This window comes from Poecilia mexicana, unplaced genomic scaffold (assembly GCF_051168715.1).
Source record: "Poecilia mexicana isolate PSO_F unplaced genomic scaffold, ASM5116871v1 scaffold_2, whole genome shotgun sequence".
Taxonomy (NCBI): Eukaryota; Metazoa; Chordata; class Actinopteri; order Cyprinodontiformes; family Poeciliidae; genus Poecilia; species Poecilia mexicana.
The window spans coordinates 15154141-15177505 of record NW_028263371.1 but is presented as its reverse complement, the minus strand read 5'-3'; the positions used below and the strand labels follow the sequence as shown (position 1 = coordinate 15177505).

Genomic DNA, 23365 nt, shown 5'->3' with positions numbered 1-23365 from the left:
TTTCTTATGATTTATGCAGCGCTATTCCATTACTGACGATTAGACATTTTCAACTGCTCAGAGAGCACCGCGTGCGAGTGAAAGGTGGGGGTGAGGGGGGAGAAACAGAAACACTTGCCAATAAGTCATGTTATTGGCAAGTTGGATTTTAATCGGTGCGTTTTGCATCCACTGAAAACAAAGATGTTAACAAATAAAGTGGACAGTATGCTGCACGTTTAGTGATATTTTCACAGTTGCGGTCTTGACTGGTCTTGAAATAAAATGCCGAGTCCTCAGAGCCCGAGACCGAGACAAGACCGAGACCAAATGCGGTCGAGTCCGAGACAAGACCGAGACCATCAAAAAATGGTCTTAAGACCGGTATCGAGACCAAGACCGATCTCAAGTACTACAACACTGCTGAGCATGTTTCTATTTCTCTTTTCCTCACGTCTTCCTCTGCCTGTTCATCTTAATATTTGCTTTACACCTTTATTGAGTTTGTCGTTGTTTCTCCAGACTCATTAATATAGACCAACTGAAACAAAATAATATAGTTGTAACAGTGTAAACGCATTGCAATACACATGAAAGCAAAACAAGGTGACAAATAAAAAAAATAGGGTAAGTTAATGAGTTAAAACTAAAAAATAAAATAAAATTCTGAAAACCCAATAAACACTGTGACCACTGTCATAGCGCTTACAGGGTAAGCTAATTTACAATACCTGTGCCTAGATGGGCTTTTAAACAGGATATTTAAGATATATTAAAAAGTCGAATAGTCATTTAAAATAATACAACATGATGTTGACTACATATACAAAATCATACATATAAAACAATGAAATATAGACTTTAAAATACTGATGTATATGAAAAACATTCCCATGTGTAACGACACTTGACAAAATGTTACGTTTCGATCATTGACTGTGTTCTGTGACTTTGTGTTTTATGATGCAAATAAACAAACAAACAAAACACGAGCCAAGAACTGTTTCAATAAAGTAAAGTTCTTTTTATATATATAGTTTTGAGTTAGTAAATTTGTTTTCAATAGGACATCTATGTTTCATACATTTATCTAAATATGCAAAAACAACAACAAAAAAAACTTTGGGTGCTGTTTAAGTTAAGCAACAAACTGATTTATTATGTGAACTTAAGTTAAACTCACTAAAATTAGAAATGTCGGTGTTACTCAGTGAATTTAATGAAAACTAAACAATTTTGAGGCAATGAGTTTGTATATACTTTTAAAATAAGGAGAAATGAATTAGGTATTACCAGAGGTGTGACCAAGTCACTGTGTTGCAAGTCTCAAGTAAGTCTCAAGTCTCTGTCCTCAAGTCAAGTCAAGTCTCAAGTCAAGACAGGCAAAAGTCGAGTCAAGTCTCAAGTCAGGAACCTTTAATTTCAAGTCATTTCGAGTCATTTTTTTATATATATAATTTGCAATTATACATAAAATTCAAATAATAGACCATTTGTTCTTTTTAAAATATGTATTTATCTCAAATGATAGAACATGTAGCTGAACACAAAGTATAAAAAACATTTTTAAATTGGACCACTTGCGCAGTTCTGTTAAACTTAATATTCAATAAAAAAGACAAAAATGCTGACATTTCCACAGCACAATACAAAGAACCATAACAGCAGTTTTTTCCTCTTTTCTCTGACCTGGTCACTGAGTTAACATGTATTTTTATGTGTCCATGTTTGAGTGACATAAGAAACAAAACATATCAACTGAACAATTAACAGAAATCTGCAATTGAGGATGCTGTATTTCAGTTGACTGTTCTGCATTGCATTTGCAAAAGACCAAACTGGCCAAAAGTCTGTCTGTCATTTGTGCACGATGAGGACGTAAAATTTCTTCTTTTTTTTCCCCAGCAAAGCTACACTACTTGGAAATGGGTTCTGTGCGACATGTGACAGTCACGCCGGTCAGTGCATTAAGTCAAAAACAGTTGACTTAATGCACTGACTGCAGTAAACAATATATTGTCAATATAATTTCCCAACGTAGATGTCTTCAAATACACCAACCATCCTTAGGTGATACTAGACCCGACTCATCATCATAATGGGACAGAGAGACTCTGTTCCCTGAGTTCAGGTCCAGAATCTGCTTTCTGTTCCGGAGCCCCGCTCACTATCCACCGGCTTCCTGAGCTAACACGGTGCACATTATTTGTGGAGGCATTTGAAGGACCGGATTTATGGTAAATCATCACCAATTTAACCCGGAGTACACATTGTTAAGGAAGAATATTATCTATAATAGTTAACTTTGGTACAAAGTTTGGCTCTCTCTCTTCCTCTGGATCCCAGGTCCTCTCGGCGGGCCACGTGTAGCCACAAGGAAAACAACAATGCGTGTTGACGTCACAGAATTACAGAATTTAATCCAATATAAGACAATGCATAACTTAAAAGTAAGACAATGCACAAACTTACACCAGAAACTGCAGAACAACAGAAACATACATTGATTACCTGAGACAAAAAGATAGAAAAGAAGAGGCAAAGACGCGTCTTTGGAGAGAGCTGGTGCAAAAAAGACAAAATAATGGCAGCTATCTGGCTTCTTACTCCTGGTCACGAACTTTTATAATGTAGGTGTGTCTTTCCTTTTTAATATATTCAATTAAGGCGTACCTCCGCTTGACCAACTGGAGGCTACCTTGGACACTCAGAAAAACTTAGAACTTCCCCTAATTTACTGCTGTGAACAAAGGCCATTTGCTCTTTTGTATAACAAACGAAGAGGAGAGCCTCATCCTGAACTCCTGTGGTTTTAAAACCATCTAAATAAAGGATATACAGAGAAAAGGATTTCACAGATATGTGTGAAACCCGGAGTCTCTCCCGCTATCTCTCCCTACATAGATTCTCAGGAACAAACTTAAATTCTGTAATTAGTTTAAGGAAAGTTTATGTTAACAAACCCAGTTTTTTGCTCCTCTGCACTCAGCACCCCAAAAGATTGAGTCCTGCCTTAAACCAAAAATAACACATAAAATCAACAGAACAAAATGAGGTACAATTCCTTTTTCTAACCTATAAAACATAATATTCAATCCTAAGTATACAAGTTAACACAATCATTTTCCAAAACCCCATTTAGCATAAATCCTGAGTAATTTTCTAATACTAAACAAAACATTTTCATTTAATTCTAACAGTCAGAAATAATACAGTTTTCAAATCCATTTATCATCGTCTAAATTAATTCTAAAACTAAGTAATACAATTTTCAGTCAGAGCATACCATCAATAACTAAAAGAAATATCTTGTAAATTAACTGTTAGTGGTTCAAAATCTTCACATAACCCAGATATCCACAGAAGGATTCTGATCCCCTGTGAACTCGGCAAGTTCCTGTTTCCCAAGGTAATTTAAATGATACTGGCCTCTACTTTCCTGCATATGTTAATCCATGGCCTCCTGTCCTATGTGTTACAACCACAGGGGTCCAAGGAGAAGCTCTGCAGATCACCCCATTTTCCTTGGTAGTTTTGAATACTTACCCAGAAATAGTTTAATTTTAAATCACTAACAGAAACCTGTTCAAAGTTTAAAGATTTGTTCAAAAAGATTAAACTGTATTTAACACTAAAAATAATCATTTTTTCTCAACAACATGCTAACACGAAGTTAGCTAAAGTCAACTATCTTACAGCAAAAGAAAAGTGCCACCTACCGATCTTTGTGAAGCTTCAAATGCCGGACAAAGTTGGACGTCGTGGCATCTCCATCCGATATTCTCTTCTTGCATGTTTTACAAGTTGCAGTTCGTTTTTTATTTGAAAGTTCATAACCTACGTAGCCAAAAGAAATTACTCGCGGAAGCATATTCGAGCGGTTATTTCGTCTTTCATTCCCTGAGCTCTGTAGCGTCGCCAACGTCCAAATCCTGTTAATTTGATTGGCTGTGCTGCAGCTACGTACACATACATACATAAGGAGAGAGGAAAAACAGAGTGACGGTCTGCGCATATTGATAGGAATGAGTGAAATTAATTAATGACGCCACTTTATAAATAATGTGTTTTAAATTTTAAGACTTTGAGTAAAAAATATCAAGTCTTTTCAAGTAAACAGCTTCAAGTCGAGTCAAGTCCCAAGTCAATGGCATGAACGTCAAAGTCAAGTCCGAGTCTTTGAGCATTTTTTCAAGTCAAGTCTCAAGTCGTGATTTTAACGACTCGAGTCTGACTCGAGTTCAAGTCATGTGACTCGAGTCCCCACCTCTGGGTATTACAGTGTATTTTTGCTGTCTTTTGCCATTTCTCTGGTGTTTACACCTGATTGGAGTTTTAAATTAAACCAACTTAAAGAAAAATAAAAGTTTACTTTAAACAGACACTATTGACTGGATAACATTTTGTGCCGTGGCTTCACAATTTGTTGGCGTAGTCGTCTCCAAAGTCAACCATTAGCCTCAACGCACTCAGAATCAGAGCGTCGACGTCTGGATTCAGTTGAATTTCATGACTGTAGTTCTTCACTGGGAGGATGCAGTTCATTGGGATCCCCAGATCGGAGCTGAAGTCAGTCATCTGTTGAAAAAAATAAGTTTATTAAGAGTCTGATACAGTGAGAGAGAATCTTATGTTTCTGCAGCTCACCTTTTTCTTTAAATATTTGCTCCTGTAGACGTTTCTGATATTTGTTTCTGTTTCCCTACAGGCTGCATCAATGTGGGTGAGAATTGCCAGCTGAGGGATTCCTGTGGATACAGAGAGTTTATTGAGCAACTTTATAGATTATTAGTAATTAATATATCAAGTACATCACAGCAATGCAAGGTTTCCCCCAGAAAACTTGCTAAGCCTGGCGGTTGGGCATTAGGGCAATCGTTCATCCAGCGGCCCACTGTGTTTTTGAGTTAAAAGATGTTTAAAGTTGACAGAACATTTGAAAATATCACTTGATAATTATGTGTTATTGAAAGATTTTTAGATTAATACCTGATCATCAACTATAAATTCTTAAGAAAATGCAAACATTTTAAAAAGACTTAATAAAGTAAGCAATGCTAAGCCTGGTGGGGGTACAAGTAAAGCCTGTACCCGCCAGGCTTATAATACACTGGAAGAAACCCAGGAATGCTTCTAAGATGCCATAAGAGTCATTTTTGAAAATCTAGAAATAAGACATTACAAAAAGAAAAAAATAGACAAATCAGAAAAATGTTACCTTAACTTTTGTACACAATTTTATCCTCCTACATTATACAACCAACTTGCGTACACAGCTGCATACATTTCCCTGAATAAGAATGTGATTGTATAATTTGTTTCTTACCCAGATCACTGGCTGCTTCTCTGATTTCCTTCATTTTCTGTAAAACTGATGACCTAATTTCTGATGCATTAGCAGAATAAATGCAGACCAGAACATGAACTCTGTCACTGATGGACGGGGAAGAGATGTAGCCAGGATCACCATCAGAAAGAGGAGATGAAGGATTAAACTGTGGAAATAAATGATGCAATTATGAGAAATTTGTGTGGATAATATAGTTTCACATACAGTATAGTGAGGTAGTGATAGTGTTTTAGAATCTGAGCCAAATAGACCATGACTTTTTAGGTGATAAAAATTATTTTAAAAGTATATATTTATACCTTATATCCATCCTTCATATGACCCTTCATAGCCAGTTTGAGGTCGTCTGTTCTGACTCCTTTTCCATCACCGTCCTCCAGACCCATGATGTCATTGAACACAAAAGGATAAAAGTTTCCCTTTTCTTTCTTGATTTTATAGGTTTGATACTGAAAGAAAAAGAGTTAGGTTTTTATGTAGGCAGTACACAAATCTTCTGCAAAATCTTCTTCAAAATATATGAACTATTTTATTTTCAAACTGAAATTTGCTTTATAAAATAAAAATCTGAACAAGGAGCTACTCTAAATCTTGGTGTATATTTCAACCTCTAAAGGTGAATAGAGGGTGAATGTGTAATAAAACCCTCTATTTTTTCACATTTTATACTATATAGTATGAGCAAATTTTTCACTCAGACATGTGGAGATTGCCTGTCCATGGTGCACACCGCCTCTCATCCATTGACCCCTGAAGACCCCACCAGGATACACGTGTAAGACGATGGATGGATGGATGGATGGATGGATGGATGGATGGATGGATGGATGGATGGATGGATGGATGGATGGATGGATGGATGGATGGATGGATGGATGGATGGATGGATGGATGGATGGATGGATGGATGGATGGATGGATGGATGGATGGATGGATGGATACTGAGCTGATACACAAAGCTGACACAAGTAAAAAGTCATAATATTTGAAAATGTGAATGAGCCTTTAAAACCGAACAAAAAATGAAATTCACCTTCTTGGTGAAACTGTGATCAGCGGCTATGTTGTTGACCAGAGCATCATTGGTCATTCTCCCTTGCAGGACGTTGTTGACAGAGTTGATGAAGCTGGACTTTCCGGCACCGACTGGGCTGTACAGCAGAACTCTGATGGCTTTGACTTCTTCATTTTGAGGTTGAAAATTCTTCATGTACTGCAGAAGTTCATCTTTGTTTCTGTTGAAATGTGAAAATAAGAGTTACAATTAAAGTGATCTACCAGAACAAATATCTTCCTTAAAATCAGACTTGGGTAGTAACTAGTTACATTTACTTGAGTAACTTTTTAGAAAAGTTTAGAAAACAATGTACTTTTAGGAGTATTTTTGCTATGCTGTACCTTTTACTTTTACTTGAGTAATTTTATTGAATTTTCTCTACTCTTGAGTAAAATTTCTGGATTTTCTACCCATTGAATGAAAAAAAAAACTTGTTTTAACCAAAACTTCATGAGACACCAGACACACACACCTCCAGTTTCTGTTAAAGTTTTACATGCAAAGAAACTGATTTTGGATTTAAGAAAAAATATATTTTGCCTGATTTCGTTTCCTTTTTTATATTTATATATTTACATTAATTCTTGTCATTTTGGTCCTTAAGATACCAATGCTTCCACTTGACTTTATATTTTGGTACATATGACCATGTCAATTTTTAAATATCAAATTATTAATTTCATCAGTTACTCAGTACTTGAGTAGACGTTTTTATTAATTGCTTTTTTACTCTTGAGTAATTTCTTGGATGACTACTTTTTTACTTTTACTTGAGCAAAAATATATTGAAGTAGTGCTGCTCTTACTCGAGTAAAATCTTTGGCTACTCTACCCACCTCTCTTTAAAATGCATAATTATCCTGAATTTGAGTATTGATGTGAGGATCCTGTTTTAAATCAATACAAATCAGATTTTGTCCTGCTTGAAAGTGAGGGGAAAGACGTGACTCAAAAAATAAATCTTTGATTATTTGGTGGATAAAGTCAATACCCAATTGGGAAACTCCGAATTTATAGTTAACAAAGACCTTGGATTGGGAAGCCATGGTATTTCTTAATACCATGGCCTCCCTTTGGCTGCAAACCACTCCAGTAAAGGCCATAGATCACGACCTGATGAACTCAGTAGAATCACATCATCTGCAAAACACAGGGATGCGATCCTAAGGCCACCAAACCGATCCGCTCAACACTTTGGCTGTGCCTAGTTATTCTGTCCATAAATGTAATGAACCAAACCTTAACCCTGTGGGACACAGTCGAACAAGGGGAATATCATAACTTGTGCTTGGAGCTAAGAGTTAAAATATCATTGCACTAAATATTGACTGAAATTTTTAACAATGGACTTAGAAATCAGATTTTAAAAAAAATGTTTCTGGGAAAAAAATGATTTTGGTACTACCGCATATTTAAAAATTCATGCAGCTCAGAAATGAACATAATAGGAGAGTTAAGGAAAACTGAGATTAAACAGGCAGTGAGCTGCTGCCTGATGAGGCAAAAAAGCAACAAACGCATTGGTAACATCCAGATGGACAAAAAGAAATTTACTCACTCCCAGGATATTTCTCTCCATGGATTTTCCAAAGCTGTAGTGGAAAATTAAGAGAAATGTCTTTAAAAAACACACAATGGTAAGCAAAAAGATCACATTTAGATTATATTTGATTTATTATCAAGGTTGAGTTAGTCAAACAATCCAGCAGTTCATTTGGTCATTTAATGAAGAAGCAAAAAACAACAAACAAGCTCTGCTTAAGTGGTGGCAGTGGAGGAGCTAAGCACAGCACAATACATTAAGTTGTTTTGGGTCAAAACTATTAATGAATAAATGGTAAATTTTTACAGTGAGCTTATGAAATAATGGACATGAATAGTGTAAAATGTTTGAATTGGATTCCTCGGACTCGACTTGACAGGAAAGGAAATCAGGCTTTCTCTGTTGTTGCTCCTATTCTATGGAACAATTTACCTGTCCAGATTAGATCTGCCCACAGCCTGGATCACTTTGAATCGCCTCTGAAAACTCATTGTTATTCTTTGACATTTATTTGAAGTAATGTTTTGATACTCTGTTTTTGTCAATTTGTGTTGTTGTCGTTCCTGTACAGCACTTTGGTACAGTTTTACACCTGTTTTTAAAGTGCTATATAAATAAATTTGACATCGACATTAAATTCCAGGATATTGAGGCGGTAAAGCAGCCTTGATATCTTCAGTGAGAAGGTGAGTTCATTTGTGTGAGTTAAAATATCCACAATAAACAGTCATTGCTTTCAGTCTGTTTCTAAGTTATAAAACAGACACAGCAAGTCAAGTAAAAAACTTGTCATGAGGATTACATTATTAAAATTCAAATCACGCTTCCATTACTATACTTTTAGATTTTATTCTGTTGCTCATCACAGCAATTCTGGATGTACAGGGGAATTTTACTGCCATAAGTCAAGAGCACACATTTTCATTCTGAAACCAGGACTTTGGATCTTTTGTTCTCAAAACTTAAAATGCTTGCACTCAAAACTTCTGTTCCCTTTTAAATATTCTCTGCGTTCTCTCAAACCTTTCTCCTCACACTCAAAACGTCTCTCTGCTTGGATCAAATCTGCACTTGCAAACCTCTCTGCTCGCTTATGAATTATTTTCTGCCGTCTCTCAAAACTTTTTGTTTCGAGAGACGCCTGGCAACCTCTCAGCCAATAAAATGAGAGTTTTATTCTGGGTGATTTTGTTTCTTTCTAGTGGATGAAGATGGCAACAGCAGTAGCAGTTAAACCTGTAACCAGCGGGTTGCCAGTTTGAACCTGTTTCCTTCGTTTTGTCCTTGGACAAGAAACTTCGCCCATCTGGCCAGTGGTCAGAGGACTCAGGGGTGTCAACAGCAGCCTCACCTTTGTCAGGCTGAATCAAAGCAGCTGTGGCTACAGTGTAGCTTACCACCGTCAGCATGTTAATGTGCGGCTGAATGTCTAACTGTAGTGTGAAGCGTGTTATAATTCGCTGGACTTAATCCTCTCAACCTGATAAACCACTACTAGTGACTAGTTTTACAGTTTCAATCTATAATGTTAATTTCTAATGCTTTCACTGTTACTTTGTTTCACTTTATAATGTAGTTATTTTAAAATAGAAAACTGATGCAATTAATTATTTACGTGTATTTCAACCAAACAATCCTGTATTACTTACGTGAACTTGAAGCACCGCTCCTCACGACTGGAACTGAAACGTGCTGTGAGAGAGACAGAGAAGGAAAAGTTAGTTTTTTCCCGTCCAAATTGTTTTTGAATGTTTTTTTTTCTTTTTGTTTCACGACTTTTTATGCTAAACCTTTTAAAGCAATAAATGTTAAAATTTTTGTTTCTTCTAAAAATACAAAAGAATTTACTTGTTTGAAGTATTAAAAGCTGCAATATGTAACTTTTACAAACCTATATCTTTTTATTTGTTAAAGTTCTCCACATGTCGTGACAGTATGCTGTAAAAATTGACCTCCTCCATCTCTGTCCTGAACCAGTATTGCCGTCTGCGAAAATGCAACTCTGCCAGGAAGAAACAACCAATCAGAGCCAGGAGGAGGGTCTTAGTGGTGTCAGTAATGTTCGTGTAGCGTTACTGACACCGTTATCGGTGCCCATGCTAACATTTAGCACTAAGACCCTCCCCCTGGATCTAATTGGTTGTTTCTGATGGAGCAGGCTATTTGTCCAAATGAGTGAAGGACCATAGGGAGAAGGCAGTGGAAAGCGTTAGCAGAATCAATTTACATTCAGTCTTGAAAACATCGGATCGTTCCAAATGGTAAAATGTTCCCTGATTTCAAAACTTCATCACTTGTCGTGAAACCTGGTTGGGACTGATTGAGATCTTTCCAGGACACACAGAAAACGGGTCACAGAGGCCGAGAGGCAAGAAATAATCTTGAATTATGATTTAATGATGATTGAAATTTATGTAAGCTTGTTTTGAATGTACTATTAATTAAAGTTATGAGTTATGTGATTCTGATTAGAAAGTGGAAAAGCAGAGGTCATAAATGGATAAAAGTAATGACTGTAGATTAGATAAAAATTAGATAAAAGTGTCTTTTACTGTGTCGCAACAAGAGGCTGGGTGGAGGCAGAACTGTGAGCATGGAAGAAAAAGGGGTAACACTTTATTTGAAGGGTGGTGAATAAGACTGTCATGACACTTTCATAAACATGACATAACACCTGTCATGAACATGAATAAGTCTTCATGAATATTTATGACTGTTGTCATAAAGCATCATTCAGTTAATTATGACACTTTTAATACAAAGTTGACATTATTCAAAATGTCTTTGTTATGACAACTTGACATTAACCAAGAAATCATTACTGATATAAATTTGTTATAAAAGTATTACTGATTGCACTTTAAAAATTAGGTAACTTTATGTTATTAAAGGTAAAGGTTAAACAATAATGATTTCCTGGTTAATGTCAAGTTGTCATAACAAAGACATTTTGAATAATGTCAACTTTGTATTAAAAGTGTCATAATTTACTGAATGACGCTTTATGACAACAGTCATAAATATTCATGAAGGCTATTCATGTTCATGACATGTGTTATGTCATGTTTATGATGGTGTCATGTCAGTCTTATTCACCCCCCCTTCAAATAAAGTGTTACCGAAAAAGGAAGTTCAAGAGTTTGAAAGGTCAGCAGTTGATCGAAAACACCCAACACCCAGGAAAAAGGGGAAGTTGGGTGAAGAAAAGTACGAGTATGGAAACCGCTGAGGCGTTCACCACCAGAATATAGAGGGCACAAAAATACATGAGAAGGAAGAACTGGTGTTCTTTGTTCCGCAGCGTTTGAGTCAAGATCACACGAAGGTGCAGAATCAACTGATGGCTGCGTATTGATACCCCGGGACGGTGAAGACTGCGCGCTGCCCAAGAAGGGAACAAGATCCGTTTACCCACAACCTGGGATTCTGATTTGACAAATAGCCCCACACTCAATCGAAAAGATTTCAACTACGCTGCAGTGGACTTGGGGGATAGACAAAGATCACTTATGGATAAAGAACTGAGTTCATGGAGGATATTCACCAGTTCAACTTTGGATCTATTCTAAAAAGGATTATGCCACAACAAGACAGGACTCTGACCATGGAAATTAAAGGTTTCTGCTGCCAAGACCAACTCAGCATCTAGGGACGAGTGGAACTGCATCCCAAAGCCTCTCTTTAGATCAGTGACACAGTGTAGGGATTAGAAGGAGGAGTAATTTCAAAATTTCTTAAATATGTTAATCTCTTGATTTTTTTTATTTATTATTTATTTAAGAAGCTGCATGTCATTTTCCCCTGCTAAAGCTTGCTAATAAAACATTAAAGTCTAATTGATGCTGTGGACAGTTAAATTAATTAAGGTAACTAAAAACCAATTCTTCTGGTTAATGTTCATGATCCTAGTAAACTAGGGGGCTTCAGACGTTTCTTTGGTTATGATAAATAATGACCCTGGGACTCGTGCCGAGTTTCTAAAATGATCTAAAAAGTGCACGTTATTAATAAAGAAAGAGCTACCGTTAACAGGAGTGGTTTTTGAACAGGCTTTTTCGGGCTACTTAAATGACTGTTTCATTAACTGTAAAGGGTCATAACTTCTGGATCTGAAGGTAGTTAGAGTCTAGACGCATCTTTCTCGCGCCCAGCCTAAACAGAATGTCCTCTAAATTCTCATCTGGAGTAATACTCAGGAATTAGAGGCTTCTCGGACCCGTTAGGTGGAGAGCTGGACAGTAGTCAGTCTGCTGGAGTCTGAGGGGAGGTAATTTGGATGTGGCTGACTATTGGGTGATAACACGCAGAGAAGTTAAATGTATTCAGCTCGATAATATGATGTAGAGAGACAGAAAGAGAGAGATGCTGTACTTTTGAAGTCATTCCTTCAAAAGACAGAGAAGTCTGACTTATTATTACTTAGATACAGAAATTGCTGCATTGAGCCAACTAACATTGAGTTAACTTCATCAATAATTTTGTTACTGACAGGTTATTAATCACATTTATTAATAATTACAAAAGGCAAACAATAATGTAAATTTTGGATCCCAACATTTGTACATTTTAAGTTAAATCAACTCAACGACAAAAACATTTTCTTTAAGAAAGTGCACCTCTGCCTGATAAAAGGACTCTAACACTATTTTAACTCTTTTTTTTTTTACTGATTTGAACAAAATGTTGCTGTGATTTCCATGCATATCACACACTGTTCTGCAGACTTACACTGTTTTTAGCGTAGCTGCCTCCAAAGTAAATCATCAGCCTCAGAGCGTTCAGTATCAGAGTGTCGATGTCTGGATCCAGTTGAATTTCATGACGGTAGTTCTTCACTAGGAGGATGTGGTTCTTTAGGATCCTCAGACTGGATCTGAAGTCAGTCATCTGTTTAAATGAAGCTGTACATTCAGAATTACATATTTCTTTCCCTCTTGTTTTTAATAAATCTTTCTATGACTCACCTTTTTCTTTAAATGTTTGTTCCTGTAGATGTTTCTCAGATTTTTTTCTGTTTCACCACAGGCTTCATCAATGTGGGTGAGAATCAACAGCTGAGGGATTCCTGTGGATACAGAGAGTTTTTCTTGCGTGGGTTAGACATGAATATATTTTTAACAAGTACAGCAGAGGAGCAAATCATAAAAAGTGGGAAACATTCAAGACCATTTCATTTTTGTAACACATCTTTTTCCACCAACATTATGCGACAAATGAATGTTATTGACAAAGTGTTTACAGTATTTACTCATTGATGTTTGTTGTTACATTACTTTGATGAATTTAAGTTTGATTGTACAATTTGTTTCTTACCCAGCTCTTTGGCTGCTTCTCTGATTTCCCCAATTTTCTGTAAAACGGACGACTTCATTTCTGATGCATTAGCAGAATAAATGTAAACCAGAACATGAACTCTGTCATTGATGGACGGGGAAGAGTTGTAGCCAGGATCACCATCAGAAAGAGAAGCTGAAGGATTGAACTGTGGAAAAACATAATGTATATTAAGTCAAATTGATACTAAATGCATATACCTCATATAAGGGAAGCTAAATTTGATGGATTTAGGACCTGAGCCTTTTAGGTGATTGCTGAGGATAAGTTTTAAGGTTTTTTTTTTTTTTTTGCTTTAGTGGTCTTTATGCATTACTACCTGGACTGGAAGAAAAAAGAGGGAAGAGAGCAAAAGACAGATGCATTGAGGAATGTGGCCTCTGAAAATGATAAGCCTGCTCTACCACTGAGATATGTGGTGCCCCATTTTAAAAGTAAAAGTCTATATTTATACCTTATATCCATCCTTCACATGTCCCTTCAAGGCCAGTTTGATGTCGTCTGTTCTGACTCCTCTTCCATTTCCTTCCTCCAGACCCATGATGTCATTGAACACAAAGGGATAAAAGTTCCCTCTGCCTTCTTTCTTGATTTTATAGGTTTGATACTGAGAGGATAAAAGGAGATAAAAGTTTATGTAAACACTAAGCAAATAGCTTCAAAAAATAGAAAATTGAAACTGTGAGAAGAGCTGCAAACTATGGAAGACCAAAACTTACGTAATTAAAAATAAAAGCAGAAATATATATTGTGCGTTCTTTTCCTTACCCATGTGTTTTCATTAAAAATATATAAATATTTTTCCTTGCAAACTATTTCACTGATAAACCTTCAATTTGTCTGACTAAATAAAATTATTATCTCAGTGCTAATCTAATTTTAGTGTCTCAGTTCCTAATAAGTCTGTAACCACTGAGTGTCAGAAAAGGTTGTGCATTCTGCCATGTTACTGATTATTCAGCAGAATTAGGGCACAAGAAAAACATTTTAACTCCACATTTTCTTGCACAAATGCAGATTTTATCCTTTAAAACATAGGGTTACATTTTGACTTGAGCATGAATATGAAATATAAACAAATTTTACACTTTATAGTATAAAGTATCATCTAACTTTTCCTTCAGACATGTAGAAACCGAGCTGATACACCAAGCTGACACTTAAAAGTTTGAATGAGCTTTTAATGCTGAACAAAAAAATATATTCACAATCTTGGTGAAACTCTGATCAGAGGTTGTGGAGCTGGCCAGAGCTTCATGGGTCATCCTCCCTTGCAGGATGTTGTTGACAGAATTGATGAAGCTGGACTTTCCTGCACCGACTGGTCCACAGAGTAAAACTCTGACGGCTTTGACTTCTTTATTTTGAGGTTGAAAGTTCTTCACATACTGCAGAAGTTCATCTTTGTTTCTGTTAATATGTGAAAATAAAAGTTACAAATATAAATTTTAAACTTATATTTGTAAGTTTAAAATTTACAGAATATTCTGCCAGAACAAACTTGTTGCTACTGAGCGCCTGTAGGGCTTCATTTACATTTTGTTAGGATCATGTAGGAGCAGAGGTGAAAGTAAGGGGGTACGGCAGGGTACTGCGTACCCCTAAAAGATTTAGCGGGGGTACGCAGTACCTGCAAGAGAGGGGAGCGGCTGTCAGCTGTAAAAAGTGCACCCATCAGGCATGACTGATTAATTTTTCAAGAACAATCTAAAACACGACTTAATCAGTTAAGAAATAACTTTTTTCCCATTTCATATTGTTTCTGAACTGTTCGTGTTTTGCTAGAGCAGCGGTGCAACACGTCGATCACGGAAGGTTTTGAGTCGATCTCGGCATTAGATGACAAACAATAGTCTCCTTTGGACTATTCAAATTACAACTCTGAATCTCTGAAACTCTGATGTTACAACTCTAAATAAAATATCAGAGTTGTAATTGTCATCCTGAGACGAGAACATTTTGGTCACTTTTATACAAAATTCAAGAAACTGCATATTGTTCCTCTTTGGTGTTCCACATGCAGAGAGGTTTTCCAGTACAGCAGCCATCTATGCCTCAGCAGATCAACTGGAAAACTTCAATACCTCCTATGGAAATGAAGTTAATTAAAACACAGTTTGAGATCTGTGGAAATAAAAGAAGAAAAATGTCTACTCAATTTTAGGCATAGGAACACCTTACATGGGATTCTATTCTTTTAACCATAATTACAGATTCTGTAAAACATAAGTTGTGATTAGAATTGTTTTTGTCAATGAATAAAATGGGGGTTGCTTTGTTGTTGTTTTTTTTGTTGTTTTGTGTATTTTTTAGTATTTTTTATGAAAAAATCTACACTGATCAACTCTTTCTGCAATTCTGCCAGTTGAGAGACACATACTGTGCAGCTGTTGTTCCTTTTACATTGTTTTATCTGTTTTCTTTGACAAAACCTGAAATTAACTTCATAATAACTTACTCAAATATGCCAAGCTAAACAAGTTAGAAAACATTAAGAAAACTTGATAGGATTATAAATTGGTTGTTTCACTGTCTGATGATGCAAAGAGCAACAAACACACTGGTGACATGCAGATGTACAGAAACAAATCTACTCACCCCCAGGGTATTTCTTTCCATGGAGTTGTTAAAACTGTAATAGAAGATAAAGAGCAACGTCTTAAAGAATTAGTCTTGCAAAAAGTAAGCAAAATTTGATTTAATTTGTATTTGATAAATTACAATGGATCCAATTCATTTGATACATTCCAGCAGTTCATTTGATAATTGATGAAGGAGCAAAAAACTTGTTTTGATGTAAATCCAGTTATACTTACGTGGAGGAGCTAAACACAGCAAAACAGATTAAGGTTAAGATTACTTAAGTCAAAACTATTACTGTTATAAGATTAGCTATGTTTTGTTTGAGAGTGAAAATAAACGGAAGAATTAGTAACTGAACTTATTTTGAGTATGTAATTGGACACAATCAGTTGAATTTTGTAATTAAAATTCAAATCTTGCTTCCGTTACTATACTTTTAGACTTCATTCTATTACTTGTCACAGTAGTTTAGAATTATATTCTATGATTATTTCTAATGGTTTAACTGAAGCTTAATTTCACTGAAGTACTTTAATTTAAAAAGTTACTTTAATAGGATCAATGATTAGTTGTAACAATAGACTTTATTTGAGAAATATTTATTTTAGATGTAAAAACAATACAGTAATAATACTGTATGCTGCTTAGTTGGGTTATTTTTTTATAATACATTTTGATAAAATATTGTCACATGAACGTCACCATGTTGTTCACACTGCAATGCATTCTGGGTACTACTGCCACAGAGCTCCTGTAGCATTTAAAGTGCTTCTAGCCCGGCGGTAGGGTTTAGGCGCTTTGTGGATGAAAACTGCCGGCAAGGCAGTTGTTTTTAGCTTGTTAAGGTAATAATCTCCTGATAGCGCCTTTGTCAGTTTTGCTCGTACAAATGACAAAGTCTTCTGGAGAGAAATATTGAGGGTACAAATGTATGTCCTTTGGAAGTTGGGCTCCGGCTCTTTGTTTTGTTTTTCTTTTGTTTAGTTTTTTGGCTGTAATAGACTCGTCACTCGTATATTACAGCCAATAGTAATGTACACCAATAATTTACTGGTGTAATTATTTAAAATTACACCAGTAAAATGCAATATGATAAGCTACTCAGGTAAATTTAGCCTTCCTGTGTTTTCTCTGTAAATTCCAGAATGAAATGGACCAAAACACATCATTACCTTGCCCTGAAGATAATTTAGTAATGCTTCCATTACTATACTTTTAGACAAGTACTCACCACATCAGTTTAGAATTATATTCTATAATATTAATTTATAATTTAACAATAGGTTAATTTCATTTAATTATGTTAGGTAATTTAAAACTGAAAGTAACTTTAAATCATAAAACTGCAACAACCATGCGTTACTTACCAGGTGAAGAAGAAGAACCCCCCATGACTGGGACAAAAATGTGCTATGAGAGAAAGTGTGAGAATGAAGTCTTAGTTTTTTCTCTCCATATTGTTTTTTATTATTTTACTAATAATAATAAGTTTTAGCTTAGTTTTAGAAGCTACAAAATAAATGAATTCAGGATGGATGCAAATCCTTATGTCATTTCCGCCCCTCAAGGCAGATACCAGATTGCTGAAGAGTTCAAAACACAAAAACAACCCAAAGAGAGGACAGAGACGGCCTCAGAAGGAGGACTAGGACAAAAACAAGACTATAGTTTGTAATATCATGAAAGTGCAGAGAGTCTGCAGGCTGGCAACAGAAGAGCAGGGACCTTGGAGGCCTTGAGGCCGGAGAAACCCTCAAAGAGGATCTGGAGGCTGGAGGAGTTTGACTCCTACAGTGGCATATGGCAAGGGAGACGTGCCAGGTGCCGCTGCTGGTTCTGCAGCAGCCTTGAAGGTTATGTGAGAGGTGACATTGGAGACAAGGAGGTTGCTGCTGAAAAACTGGTGTGAATAGTGCGTTTTAAAGTTGTGATAAGTGGAGCAAGCTGGGAATCATGAAGCTAGTGACAGAAATAACGAGGACAGGTAGAGGTGACAGACTGACCAATTGGAAAAGCTGTGGGGGGCTGATACCAATGAGGAGTGGTCTTGAACTGTGGAGGATTGTGGTAGAGGTAGATGATCCTGAAATGAGGTGAGTTGAGGTCGAGGTGGATTGAGTCTGTTAAACTCCATCTCTTCAAATATGTCCATCAATCCAAGAGATGACAGGAGTGAAAATTCTGGTTCTAAAACTGTCTTGAGGTGAGAAGCAACACTCGCCCTTCCCCAAGGTGAGGTTATGGTGGAAATATTGACCAGTTTTAACCTGATCGTTCTTAGAAAGTCCTTGGCTGGTTTCTAGTATCATGTTGAAGGTTGGTGAAGTTGTAGGACCCAAACACAGAGAGACAGAGGCAGGAGCTGAATTTGATGATTTAATGAAAAAATGGTGAAATGCAAAATATATCTAAGAACATCCAGCCAGGAGACACTGGGAGAATACGGGGAAGCAAAGGGAAATGACTGGAGGAACCAGCCAGGAGTGACTGATAGAGAGGAGCTTAAGTACTGGGAGGTTGATTGCTGAAACGAGAAGAACTGGGCTGATTGGCAAACTGATCGCAAATATGAGGGGGAGAGAGGAGAAATTCAGACTGAGAAGCTGACTTTCGTTCTCTCTCTGCGGTGAGAGAAAGAGAGGAAGAGAGAGAGACCGGAAGAGAGAGACAGAGCGAGCAAATGTGCACAGGGGACTAGAAAATAAATCAACAGGAAACAATAAGAGACACAAAAAACTATTAAACTACTGTAACTAAGAATAACTAGAAGAAATATATGTGACTAGAAATACTAGGACAGACTGAGCAATCAATACAAAACTAATCTAATCAAAATAAGAAATAACAGAATAGTGATGAACTAAAATAACTAAGAAAGATCTGGACCAAAGTAAAACAAAACATATCAGATCTAAATAAAAGAGCAACTAAGAAACACAGAAAACAAAATCCAACTAATCAACCAAAGGTATGACAGTTTGCTGAACTTTCCTAACACAAACCCAAAATTGTCTAAAATTGCCCAAACACATGAATTCATGGATTACTGCAGCTAATCCATGCTAATAATACTGCAGGTCTTTTATCTGCTGAACCCACCTGAAAAGTTGATGTGCTTCAGGGAAGAAGAATTGATGCAATGGCAACAATAGCTCAGTTACAAAAGTATTTAAAGGATTTTATTTTCACTTTCAGTTTTAACAGATCATGTGATTGATAGGAAGACCCACGGGATTATATGATACATTCAGTATATTGAGTAAAAATCAGTTTTTATTTGAATACTATGAATTTGAATGTTCATTTTAAGGCTTTGCTTGATCAAAGAAAAGACAATGAGGTACAGTAAGTCATTGGCCTTCTAACTAACACAGAGATGCTCTCACTGTTATCCTTCTTCACACACGTTTACACATACTTTACTTTCAGTTCTGGACTCATTTCCCCCCGCCAAAAAAGCAATGCATCCTTATCTTCTGCACCCAGTCTTCACCTCATGACGGGAAACAACCAATAAACTTAAACTTTTTCATATACCATGAAGTCTCACCTGACAGCTTCCACTTCCACCATCTACATGTCCATTGTTCTAAATCTAAACCATCCAATGTCTGGAAACACAGGTTAACAGCAACAAATTAGTAAATGTTCATTCATATCAATGTAATCAATAAATGCAAAATAATTCTTAGCAAAATAAACCAAATGTGTAAATGAATATATATAGTAAAGAGGTGTAACTAACCACTAGAATAGTATACATAAGATAAAAAGGCAACAAGAAAGTATATGATAATATATTGATAATGATAAAACTTTTCCAAGAGTGTGTCAGTGTAGTCGTCTCCGAAGTCAATCATTAGTTTCAGAGCGCTCAGGATCAGAGCGTCGATGTCTGAATCCAGATAAGTTTCACTGTTGTAGTTCTTCACTGGGAGGATGCAGTTCATTGGGATCCCCAGACTGGAGCTGAAGTCAGCCATCTATATTTAAAAACATCAAAAATATTTTGAGTCAGTTCATTTTTTATTCTGTTTTGAATCAACATTTCTAAGACTCACCTTTTTCTTTAAATATTTGCTCCTATAGACGTTTTTCAGATTTTTCTCTGTTTCCCCACAGGCTGCATCGATGTGGGTGAGAATCGCCAGCTGAGGGATTCCTGTGGATACAAAGTTTGCTATTTCTTGTATCTGAATATTGTATTAGCAATAAACTGATTTTAACAAGTATATAGAAGTAATTCTTCTAAGATGAGCTGTAGGAATTTTTTTTTAGAAATGGAAATTATGAAATCATGTCTAAAAGACTAATCTGCAACATGGTTTTTCTACCTACTTTATGCAACCTCTATGATTGTTGAAGTAAAATTTGTGTATTTTGCATTCTTGTGTTTGCAGTTACATTACTTTACTGAATGAAGGTTTAGTGTATATTTTTGTTTCTTACCCAGATCACTGGCTGCTTCTCTGATTTCCTTCATTTTCTTTAGAACGGAGGAGTTCATTTGTGGTGCATTTGCAGAATAAACACAAACCAGAACATGAACTCTGTCACTGAGGGATGGGAAACGTTTGTAGCCAGAATCCCCAGCAGAAAGGGAAGACGAAGAACTGAACTGAGCATGAAAAAACATGTTCTATGTTAAATATGCATAAAAATGTATAGAATTTTGGTAATACATTTCTATGTATGTATGTGACTTAGAGATCCTAAAGCTGCGTGTAAAAACTTTACACCCATGTACCTTATTAAATGTACCTTATAATCATCCTTCACGTGTCCCTTCAAGGCCAGAATAATGTCGTCTGTTCTGACTCCTCTTCCATCTCCGTCCTCCAGACCCATGATGTCGTTGAACACAAAGGGATAAAAGTCTCCTCTGCCTTCTTTCTTAATTTTATAGGTTTGATACTGAAAGAAAAATAAAAATGAAAGAGGTTAAGGACTTTTTGGTGTGTAAACAACTTACATATATTGGATAAAAATACATTTAAACTATGAGAAGCGCAGTAAATGTGTGTCAAAATACATATATTAGTTCAATGCAAAGCTTAAATTTGTTCAGTAAAATAAAATTCTTGGTAAATTGTTCCTAATAAGTCTGTGACCACTGAGTGTAAGAAAAAGTTTTGCATTGCCATGTTACTGCTTCCAGTGTAAAACAGACAAAATGGTGGCTTTAATCCAAAATGGCTAATAAGAGGATAAGGAGTTTGGTGCAGTTTGGCTACAATCTAGAGTCAAAGGTATGACAGTGGCGCCATGGTGCCATGCCCACATTCTCCACCAAAACCTACCAGTGCTGGAGGTCAAGTCACACCAGAATGTCTTCTGTCACTAAATGATCTGTCATGCTGATTAAGTCACAGGGGTCAGCTAGGGACAGTTCAAAGTAAAACATTGTACTTCCTGTTGTCGGGGGATGCAGCTTCTTATGTCTGATGGAAAGATGCAAAATTTTGAGGCCTAGCAATGCCCAGTGCATGGTAGCATGCTCAAAAAAAAAAAAAAAATCCCCATTTTGGTAACTTTTATCCCCACGCACTCTATGATCAAACTCATCAAGTTGGAAACAGACTGATCAAAATCCCTAGCAGGAGTTTGATCAGATGGGGTCAAAATTGGAACTTCGATCCATGATGGCCAACTTCCTGTTTGGTGTAGACCATGGATGGGTGCCAGAGAGCTTTCTGTAGGTTTTGTGGAGCTGTGCAACTGTCTCAATTTTAATGATTCTACAATACAGTAAGGTCAATGAGGAGGGTATTTTGAATGCTATCGGGGGCGCTGTTGAGCCATTTTTGTTGCGATTTTTGTGACAACCTTAAAAATATGTAAATTTTTAAGACTACAGTCTTATACGGGCAGGCCTGATGAGTCCGCTACTGCTGATGTGGTTTCATTGAACATAGTGAGGTTGTGTTTTTAGAGAAAGTCAAGTCAGTCGGAGAAGTTGATAAGGGGAACGCAGGTGTCTGCGTAAAGGAAAGTTTCATTTGACGGAAGAAAAATAATAAACACTAAGATTACAACAGGCTTTCACAACACTTAGCTGCTCAGGTGTAAAAATAAGAATAAATCTTTAATATTCAATAAGAAGTTATACTGACCACTTTTGTGAAACTTTGATCAGAGGTTGTGGCACTGGCCAGAGCTTTATTGGTCATTCTGCCTTGTAAAATAGAGTTGACGGACGTGATGAAGCTGGACTTCCCCACACCAACAGGTCCATAGAGTAAAACTCTGATCGCTTTGGCTCTTTTATTTTGAGGTTGAAAATTCTTTGTGTACTGCAGAGGTTCATCACTGTTTCTGTTGAGAAGTGAAAATAAGAGTTACAATTAAAGTGATTTAATCTGCCAGAACAAACTTGCTGCTCCTGGATCCTTTAGGGCTTCATTTGCACTTTGTTAGAGTCATGTGGGCCATTTACAAAAAACACTTCCCAAGTTTGTCAAACATTTCCAGTAATCCTCACAATGAGGTAAGACCCACATCCCTTAAAATCAGAATTAAGTCGTATCTAGTTACATTTACTCAATTACATTTACTTGTGTAACTTTTTTTTTAAATTCCTTTTATTTAACCAGGCTCCAAATGAACTGAAAATTTGTGTCTTATTTACATAACATCACTTGTTCACTGTTTTCAATGCAGAGTCACAAACATTGGGATGATTTGGTCTGATGTCTGGGTTGTTGTGGTTATAGTTTCATTGATCATAGTGAGATTTTGTTTTTCGACAAAGTCCAGTCTGTCTGAGATGTTGATAGGGGGAATGTAGATGTCTGTGTAAGGGAAAGTGACCCGGGCTGTGTTTGATAAATTCCTCCACTGTTAAGATATGAAAGAAGAGACTGTGAAAGAACAATAAACACACTGGCAACATGCTGAGGTACAGAAACAAATGTACTCACCCCCATTTTATTTCTCTCCATGGAGTTGTTAAAACTGTAATGGAGAATTTAGATAATGTCTTAAAAAATCAGTCTTGCAATAGTCAGAATAATTTGCTGCTGATATTGTATTTTATGTAAATACACAGGTACTGCACAAGCAATCAAACTTAAGCAATAATAATAATAATAATAATAATAATAATAATAATAATAATAATAATAATAATAATAATAATAATAATAATTACAGCAACAACATGAAAACCACTTTCTCTGTGTAAAAACCTGAATAAATAACTGAACTTACGTGGACACGGTGGAGGAGCTAAATAGAGTAAAAAAAAAACTGATTAAGTTTACATAGGTCAAATTTTTTATTAAAAAGTGATAGGTTTTTACATTAAGTTCATGGAGTAGTTGGTGATGTTAAATCTGTGATTTGCCGTATATTAAGGCAGAATATAAAACAGATTGAACTGTCCAGTGAGAACATGTGTGTTTTTGTGTGAGAGTGAAAAGCAAAAGTACTTACGGGGAGCCGGCTGAGGGGGAGGCGGAGGACCTAAATGATAAAACAGGGGGAGGGTTAACCACAGAGATTAAAACATTAATCAAT

At 36.3% G+C, this 23365-nt stretch overlaps 2 protein-coding genes across 2 annotated transcripts; both read right to left on the bottom strand.

The window, feature by feature from the left end:
• Positions 1-980: 980 nt before the first annotated feature.
• LOC106911523 (interferon-induced protein 44-like) lies at positions 981-12808 on the bottom strand. Its single transcript, XM_088011815.1, has 8 exons — positions 12659-12808; positions 9580-9622; positions 7946-7979; positions 6403-6565; positions 5629-5778; positions 5306-5474; positions 4627-4727; positions 981-4557 (listed from the first exon to the last, which is right to left on the bottom strand). The coding sequence occupies exons 1-8, from the start codon at positions 12692-12694 to the stop codon at positions 4396-4398; spliced, it is 858 nt and encodes a 285-aa protein (XP_087867941.1). The 5' UTR covers positions 12695-12808; the 3' UTR covers positions 981-4395.
• Positions 12747-22845, bottom strand: LOC148160478 (interferon-induced protein 44-like). The gene is made up of 11 exons (XM_088003858.1): positions 22768-22845; positions 21961-22162; positions 20609-20761; positions 20297-20465; positions 19909-20009; positions 19593-19830; positions 14473-14585; positions 13719-13871; positions 13244-13412; positions 12895-12995; positions 12747-12803 (listed from the first exon to the last, which is right to left on the bottom strand). The coding sequence occupies exons 2-11, from the start codon at positions 22015-22017 to the stop codon at positions 12747-12749; spliced, it is 1311 nt and encodes a 436-aa protein (XP_087859984.1). The 5' UTR covers positions 22018-22162; positions 22768-22845.
• Positions 22846-23365: the final 520 nt, after the last annotated feature.